The sequence below is a fragment of the Euleptes europaea genome, chromosome 7, assembly GCF_029931775.1.
Source record: "Euleptes europaea isolate rEulEur1 chromosome 7, rEulEur1.hap1, whole genome shotgun sequence".
Taxonomy (NCBI): domain Eukaryota; kingdom Metazoa; phylum Chordata; class Lepidosauria; order Squamata; family Sphaerodactylidae; genus Euleptes; species Euleptes europaea.
In genome coordinates this window covers 57,460,150-57,469,270 of record NC_079318.1, presented here as the reverse complement: position 1 = coordinate 57,469,270, position 9,121 = coordinate 57,460,150, and the positions used below count along the sequence as shown (strand labels likewise).

At 48.2% G+C, this 9,121-nt stretch overlaps 1 protein-coding gene across 1 annotated transcript in view; it reads left to right on the top strand.

The window, feature by feature from the left end:
- Window positions 1-3,643: 3,643 nt before the first annotated feature.
- The window catches only part of LRPPRC (leucine rich pentatricopeptide repeat containing), a 116,335-nt gene continuing 110,857 nt past the window's right edge, over window positions 3,644-9,121 (top strand). The window contains exons 1-3 of the mRNA XM_056853382.1: window positions 3,644-3,997; window positions 4,259-5,379; window positions 5,941-8,204. Of these exons, the coding sequence (XP_056709360.1) occupies window positions 3,644-3,997; window positions 4,259-5,379; window positions 5,941-8,204 (3,739 nt within the window). The remainder of the gene's footprint in view (window positions 3,998-4,258; window positions 5,380-5,940; window positions 8,205-9,121) is intronic.

The window sequence follows — 9,121 nt, the reverse complement described above, 5'->3', positions numbered from 1 at the left end:
GATGTATCTGCAGAAAACGTTTAGGCCTCAAAGACCCTCTTAAAAGATACTACCTTTACCTGTGTTGGGATGTTAGTAGAGAGAAGAATCAAGAAAGTTCTATAGTCTCAGCACCGGTGTTGAGTGCCTTCCCCCTGGTAGCCACTCTCCTCAGTTCCAACAGAGGGGGCAGATGAGTGGCTTCTAAGGAAAACTTTTACTGGACAGAGAGGTTTGTATGTTGTTAGGTGATATTTTCATATGCTGCATATCACATAATTAGAATGCAGTATTGCATTTCTTAAATTAATTTTTAATGGGTGCTATGTTAATGCACCTTTTTGGTATCAAAGCTTGTTCTCATCTTTTTGTTGTTGTTACTGTTCTTTGTGTATTAGTACTTTTGGTAACAACTAAGTGAAAGACTGTTGTGCATTTGGTTGATGTTTTTCTTCTCCTGGGGCCTGTGGTCATTTCTCTTAACTTAATTTTGAAATGTTCATTGTTACATAGTATACAATTTGTGGCAAGTGTGATCTCTCAAATGCTTAATGAAGTTCTTAAGTTCTTTTTTTTAGATATTAAAGTCACATTGCACTTGTAGGAAAAGAAAGCCTTGTCAGTTGCCTGTATAGGGCTGCAAGATTTCTGCCTGGGTTTCCTTAGGCATGAGATGCTCTGGGTTCTGATAACTGTGGAAACAACCTCTAACTAAGAAGCCTCTTAGTTGAGTGATTCTTAATGGGAGCAGCATATCGCTCCCCAGGGTGTGGTCTACAAATCTTGCTGGACATTCAGAACATTTGGTGGCAAACAGGGATACTGGGGGATTTTAAGTAGCCTCTTCTCCCCCATTTGCTATGGCTTTTCACAGCCGATGGAAGAGAGTTGTGTTGTACAGCCCCTCTCCATCATGCCTGGAGGGTAAAATCCCAGATCTTAAACATTTGGGAAGATGGAAGCATGGCGTAGACACCTGCTCCAGACAAGTAAATAACTAGTCAACACACCTGCTGCTCTGAAGTAAGTAGTAGATGACAGAGACATGTATGCCTCCTGGAGTGCTTTGGAGGAAAGGCAGGATAAAAGTGGAGTAAAAAAATAAGTAAGTGCCCACATGGTGAAGCCAGTCCTCAATTTATACAGTGTTTTATGCTTATTTTTGTTCTGTTAGTAAACCTAGTGTCCTAATCTGATTTACCAGTGATCTCTGTGTATGTCAGTTTGAAGAGTGTAAGTTCTATATGAAAGAATGTGTGTGTGTGTGTGTGTGTAAAGTGCCGTCAAGTCGCAGCCGACTTATGGCGACCCCTTTTGGGGTTTTCATGGCAAGAGACTAATAGAGGTGGTTTGCCAGTGCCTTCCTCTGCACAGCAACCCTGGTATTCCTTGGTGGTCTCCCATCCAAATACTAACCAGGGCTGACCCTGCTTAGGATCTGAGATCTGACGAGATCAGGCTAGCCTGGGCCATCCAGGTCAGAGCCTATGAAAGAATGGCAAGACCATTTTTGTACTTTAAAAAAAGCAAAACAGAAAACCATTGGCAAATATGGTTGAAAGGATTTTGCATAGCGGTGGTGTAAAGTTCCTGCTGCTCACAGTTCTATCCTTATTACTAGGTGCTTGGAGCAGGAACTCGTGATCCAGGAAAGATTTTTGGGGGCAGGTGGTGGTTTTTACGGATTCCCTTCTCTTGCAACAGACCTCTAATTCCTCCTCCCCATAATGTCCCCCAAGACCATCCTTGTCAGAAGTTATTTTGTGCTTTAGCCAGAGTTATGTAAGTGAGAGTGTCACTTTCTGCTGATGAAAATCCCTTCTGTAAGCACAAATTTTCAGTGGCTCCAAGCTACTTGATGGATGTTTTTGTCTTTTCATTTGACATCTATAGTCTGTAAATCTATTAATTTGTAAATAACCCAAAATATCTGTATAGTGTGATGCGGGGTGGATTTGATATAAATCAAATTGTTTTAAATCACTAGTCAGGAAGACTTGCTTTAAATAATGATTTCCTACATAAAAGTTTGTTTGATAAGATCAAGTGATTCCTAGTTCTGTACCTATGAAATGTTATTACTGATTAATGACTGAGCTAGAGTCCATATGTAGTTGTTGCTATATGACATGCATTCAAATACTGATGAAGTTCTGAGGCCCTCAGTCCATTGATTTACTGGAGGTGGGCATTTTGAAGAAGAAGAGTTGGTGTTTATACCCCGATTTTCTTTAACGAAAGGAGTCTCAAACTGGCTTACAATCACCTTCTGTTCCTCTGCCACAACAGACACCTTGTGAGGTAGGTGGGGCTGAGAGAGTTTGGAGAGAACTGTGACTAACCCAAGGTCACCCAGCTGGCTTCATGTGGAGGAGTGGGGAAACCAACCTGGTTCACCAGATTAGAGTCTGCCGCTGATATGGAGTAATGGGGGAATCAAATCAGGTTCTCCAGATCAGAGTCCTCCACTCTTAACCACTATACCACACTGGCTCTTTATCTTTCCAATGCTGTAATACGAGTCTTTTAGCGATAGTAATAATAATAATAAATTTTATTTGTATCCAGTCCTTCCCTGGTGAACTGGGCAATAAGAGTCCATTTTCGTTGACCTTTGGTTAGTCTCCAAAAGACAGGAAGATAGTTTAAAAGTACATAAGCATCCTCAAAAAATCAATTAAAGTTCTAAGGCAAAATTGATATAATAACTTCTTCCCAGAAAAACTGGACACACCGAAGGCATATGTTTAAGGGATGCGTCATGTAAGTTACAATGCCAGCAATTAGATGTTTTACTTAATCCTTTGCTAAAGAGTCGCTGTGGTGTCCAATATATCCTAAACGTAATTTTTTGCTGAATATGTTGCAACTTAAGATCCATGGAGAGAGCAACTATAAACTTTAAGGCCATGCTCCATTGCTCGGGCAAAATAGGATGATCCAGCTCATTATTCCATTCATTCCTGATATATATATTAATTGACATCAAATATTTATAGACAAATATTGTAGGTTTCGTTTTCAGCATTGATTCAATTAGAATCCAGGAGCAAAGTGGACTGAGACTCTTAATGCTGTATGACCATGTTTAGATACCAACAGATGTTGCAATTGTAAATATTGTCATTCAACAGAAGCTGACAAGTTATATCTAGACCTCAACTGAGAAAATGACATTGTCATAGTCTATCAATTGGTTCAATGTAAAAATCCCCGTTTGTCCAAGCCTTCCATAAAAATGATTTATTCCTAATTATAGGTTAACATATGGATTGGCCCATATGTTAATTGAGCGTATGAAAATGAATCAAATTGATATTGTCGTGGCATTATGCATCATTGTTCTCCTCCGAGGCAAGGGCATCTCAGGATTGGGTGTTTTCCCGCTGCTTCCAGGAGGCAGGACTAAAGGAAACTTCCTGTCTCCTTGGCGGGAAGACCGCCCACTATCCTCAGTCTTTGTCCTGCCTTGCTCCGGAGAGCAGCGACCTCCTCTAGCTCTAGCTTAGTTCGTTTAAAAAAAAAAAAAAAAAATTCCCTTTGTGCCTGTTCGTCCTCCCTTGTCTCCTCGTATTTCTAGTCTCCCCCCCCTCGTTTTTTCGTCCCCCCCTTCCCGCTAGGGCGGGTTAGCGAGGGACTAGAAGAAGCCGGCCACTCATCCAAGATGGCCGACGCAACAACGGAGAGGGAGGACGACCTCCTCTCCGTCGAGGATTTTCAGGCTGGCGGGCTGGTCCACTCCGCCCAGGCCCCTTCCAATGACCGCATCGGCGGATCATCGGACAGGGAGGCAGCCGCGGCAACGCTATCGGGCGAGGAAGGGGAGCCCGCGCCTTCAAAGAAAAAGGCGCGAAAAACCGCGCCGAAGGTGGCGCCGCTCCCGGGCGCACAGAGAAGAAAGAGGCGCTCCAGCAAGCTGAAGGTCGGCTCTTCCAAGCTTGCTCCATCGTCCGCCAAAAAGACGACCCCAGTTCAGCCTGCTACCTCGGTGCAGCCTTTGAACCTCGTCGGATTACCGGTAGGAGGGCTCCAGGCGGGAGGTGGCAACCCCCCCCCCTTGAGTGCTGGGAGTGAGGGGCGGACCTATTCCAGTGAGGAGGCTAGTGACCTGGTCAACCTGGCCTTACAGAGGCAATGGCAAGCCTTCCAAGCCTTTCAGATGAGGCTTCCCCCCTCCTTCCCCTGGGTAGTGCAACAAGCTTCCCCACACTCTTCTTCCTCCTACCCTGCTAGCACTGATAGAGAGGATCCAGGTCCTGGCCCCTCTACCTCCGCTAAGTGGCCCACTAAGGCGGCCAAGAAGGCCACAGTTCAGTCCACAGGGCTTCAAGATGAGGACCCTTCCTCAGAGGAGGATCAGTCCTCGGATCTAGGGGAGCGCGAGGAAGGTGAATACGACTCAGACGAAGACATTCCCCCTCCAGATGAGCAACAGCCAAGGCTGTTTTCTGGGGAGGATTTTCAGAGTCTATTAGCTAAGGCCCTTCTGGCACTGGACCTCATGGAGGATCAGGAAGCCTTAGAAGATCCTTCCCCAAAACGCAAGCGGGGAGTGCAGGAGTGCTTTCCTAGGAAAAGGCCCCAGACTAACACGGTACCATTTCCAGAATTTTTTCTGCAAGCGGTTACAGACGAATGGGACAACCCCACCTCAGGGAAATCAATTCCTAGTGGGGTTAAAAAGAATTACAACCTAGCACCTCATGCAATGAGCCTCCTCAAGGTCCCCCTGGTGGAGGCTCCAGTTATTGACCTTCAAAACCCCGGCCTAGTTCCTGAGGATGGCGCTGGTTCCATCAAAGACCAGCTAGACAGGAAAGCTGAATCACTGACCAGGAAGGCTCATGAGGCTGCTGCCATGGCGATCCAAGCAAACGCAACTACTTCCATCTTTGCCAGAGCTTCCTACCTCTGGATAAAGAAACTTATCCAGCTGGTTCCTCAGGAGAACCAACGTGTGGTTGCTGGACTGGATAGGGTACTTAAGGCAACTTCCTTAATGGCTGATGCTTCTCTGGATGCTATCTCCTTCTCAGCCAAATCCATGGCTTCGGTCACCTCAGTCAGAAGAGCACTGTGGCTCAGAGCTTGGCCTGCTGACTTCAAGGCCAAGTCTACATTGATGGCCTATCCTATCCAAGAGGGGAGGTTATTTGGAGAGAAGTTGGATAAAATCCTAGTGGAAACTAGGGACAAGAGACACGTGATGCCTAAGCAATTGAGAAAGGACAATCGCCCATCCGGATACCAGTCCTTTCGTGCCCCCAGAGCTCCCTTCAGATACAGATCAGAGTCCAGGAAAGGGTCTTGGAGCAGCAATAGTTCCAACTCCCGAACCTTTCGTAAGGGCGGCAGATTCCTTAGGCAAGGCCAGCAAACCCGGTCAGATAAATCCGACAAGTTTGCTAAACCTAACCCCCAATGACTCCAGCTCCCTCCCCATCGGCGGAAGACTGCAAGCGTTCGCAACAAGGTGGCAACAATCGAACCCCGACAACTGGACCATGCCGATTGTTTCCAGGGGCTACCTCCTGGAATTTTCTACCCCACCTCCGGATCGCTTCATTCCTTCCCCACTTCCAGCAAACAAGAAGAAACATCAAAGAACTCTTCAGGCCATTTTCCATCTTCAAAAACTGGCAGCCATAGAGATGGTCCCAAACCAAGAATGGTTTCAGGGAGTGTATTCCATCTTTTTTACAGTCCCCAAAGCAAATGGGGACTGGAGGGCAATTTTGGATTTGAAGTTTGTCAACCGCAGGATCCTGAAGAAGCGTTTTCGGATGGAAACAATGCGCTCCATTGTGGAATCCCTCTTACCAGGAACCTACATGACGGCGCTGGATCTAAAAGAAGCCTACCTTCATATTCCTATCCACCCCATCCACAGACGTTTCCTCCGCTTTACCTATGCCCGGGAACACTACCAGTTCCGGGCACTCCCTTTTGGTCTTTCCTCAGCGCCCCGAGTCTTCTCCAAGATCCTCATCACCATCATGGCATCCCTCAGACAGGAATCTATCCAAGTACACCCTTACTTGGACGACATCCTGATCTGCGCACAATCTCGACACCAGTCCCTGGCGCATACCGCGAGAGTGGCACAGATCCTACAGGATCACGGATACGTCCTCAACTTGGAGAAGAGCTCCCTGGAACCCTCCCAGCACATCATCCACCTCGGAGTCCACATAAACTCAACTACCAACAGCCTTTCCCTACCACGGAAAAGAATCCACAAGATAATCACCCTAGCCAGAGCCACTATACTGAACAGAAGATCCAGTCTAAAGGCGCTAGCAAAACTCATGGGTCACATGGTCTCGTGCATAAACATCGTTCCATGGGCAAGATTCCACCTTCGCCCACTCCAGTGGTTGCTCCGACCTTTTCAAAGACACATCACCCGCAAGACACACAAACTAATCCAAGTGCCAGTCTCTGTGAAGCACAGCCTCCAATGGTGGACCAACCCATCCAATCTGGGCAAGGCTCTGAAGTACCTCCACGACGATCCGCTGCAAGTCTTCACGGACGCCAGTTTAGAAGGCTGGGGAGCAACCCTCAATTCCAAGGTAGCACAAGGTCGTTGGTCACCACAGGAAAAGGGGCTCCATATCAACCTTCTGGAGCTTCGGGCGGTCCGGCTGGCCTTGCGGGCGTTCGCAAAGGACATTCAACACCATCACGTCCTCGTGCGCTCGGACAACATGACCACGAAGGCGTATATCAACAAGCAGGGAGGGACCAGGTCCTCGGCCCTTCACCAGGAGACGTCCCTGATTTTCAAGTGGGCACAGGCCAATGTGCAATCATTGAAGGCAGAGCACATCAGCGGAGTCCTGAACACGCAAGCGGACTGGCTAAGTCGACAGACAGTGCAAGAGGGAGAGTGGTCCTTAGACCAGATGACCTACCAGACCATCACAGCCAAGTTCGGTCATCCCGTAATAGATCTCTTCGCGTCTGCCTCCAACCACAAGACCCCTCGGTTCTTTTCCAGGTACTTCCACCCAAGGGCAGAGGGAACAGATGCTCTCCTCCTCCCCTGGCCCCAGGGACTGCTATTCGCCTTCCCACCGATTCCAATTCTTCCCAAGGTCCTGCGCAAGATTCGACAGGAGAGGGCCACGGTCCTTCTAGTGGCCCCCTTTTGGCCACGCAGACCCTGGTTTGCGACACTCCGCAACCTCTCCATCCAGGAGCCCTGGAGGATCCCAACCTCTCCAACCATGCTTCAGCAGGGCCCTCTGACTCATCCAAAGCCCCAGTGGTTCTGCTTGACCGCTTGGCTCTTGAGCGCTCAAGACTCCTAGCTTGCGGATACTCACAAGAGGTGGTGGCTACCATCCTAGAAGCTCGCAAGCCATCGACGCGACGAATATATACTGCATCCTGGAAGGCCTTCGTTAGATGGGGACAGAGAAAGAAAGTGAACCCCTTAAATCCAGGAGTTAGCAAGATATTGGAATTTCTACAGGAGGGCGTGAGGCTTAAATTATCAGCCTCAACTCTCAAACGTCAGATCGCAGCCATCTCCACAGTCGTTCCTTCTATAGAGGGCGTTGCCACCTCTCAACACAGGGACATCTCTGCCTTCCTAAAAGGTGTCACACACATGCGCCCACCGACCATCCACCGCTTCCCCACTTGGAAGCTGAACCTAGTCTTAAAGGCTCTCACCTCAGCCCCATTCGAGCCGCTGAGGAAGATACCCCTTCAGTTCCTTCGGATGAAGGTACTATTTTTAACGGCTATCACCTCAGCCCGCAGAGTTTCTGAACTCAGAGCCCTCTCAATCCACAAGGGCCTGTGCACCTTCCATAAGGATAAGGTCGTCCTACGGTTGGATCCAGCCTTCCTTCCAAAAGTAAACTCCTTCTTCCACAGAGCCCAGGACATCTCTCTTCCATCATTCTGCCCGAAACCTTCTTGTCAGGCCGAGAAATCATGGCACACCCTGGACCTTCGCAGGGCTATCCGCATCTACATCGATAGAACAGAAGAGTTCCGAAAGTCTGACTCGATGTTCATCAATATCTCCAACCCCAACAAGGGGTTAAGAATGTCGTCCGCCTCCATAAGCTACACTCTGCGTAGGTGCATCATAGAAGCCTACAAAGCTGCTAAGGTCACTCCTCCAGAAGGGATCACTGCTCACTCCCTTCGCAGTTCGGCGACCTCAGCGGCGTTCAACCGACAGGCCCCAGTTGACGAAATTTGCCGTGCGGCCACCTGGTCTTCTATTAACACATTCATCAAGCACTACAGAATTAACACCTGGTCTTCTGCTCAGGCGGCCTTCGGACGCAGGGTCCTCCAACACGTGCTGGAACAGAACTGACCCACCCTCTCTGGGAGCTCTAGAAGGTCCCAATCCTGAGATGCCCTTGCCTCGGAGGAGAAGGATGCCTTGGTCCTTACCGTGAAGGCTCTTTCTCTTCCGAGGCGAAGGGCATCTGGCCCACCCGGATGGAATATCTACTCATTTGCAGACCAGGTTGCTCCTGACTCCACTGTCTATTGGATCAAGAAATGCACGGCGCTCTCTCGGCCAACACCTGATTGTTCACGCTCAAGCAGTGCGTTTGGACTTGAAGTTCTCAAGTTTTTTCCGCCCGTTTTGGCGGCCCAGTTTCCAATTAACCCTCCGGGGTCATTTAGGTTCACTGTTCAATGTTTTTAACACTCCTGTTTCCTTCCTTACATGTGTACTGTTCTCAGCCTTGTTTAGCAATTCTCTAGGAGCTAGGCAAGCAAGTAACTGAGGATAGTGGGCGGTCTTCCCGCCAAGGAGACAGGAAGTTTCCTTTAGTCCTGCCTCCTGGAAGCAGCGGGAAAACACCCAATCCTGAGATGCCCTTCGCCTCGGAAGAGAAAGAGCCTTCACGGTAAGGACCAAGGCATCCTTCTCTAGCTGCAGAAATTGCAGGAGGAATAGGATCCACTAGAGCCTAGGATGGATAATCCAACTGCAAGGAGTGAGCCCAATAATTAGCACAAGCTAACAAGTATGCCTGGTGCTATAAACTAAGATAAGGGAAAACAAATCCTCTTTCATTGAATGGAAGTGCATTCTCTTTAAAGAAATCTGAGATGGTAAGGAACCCCGCTTAAATTTCTGAAACTAAGTATTAATTTT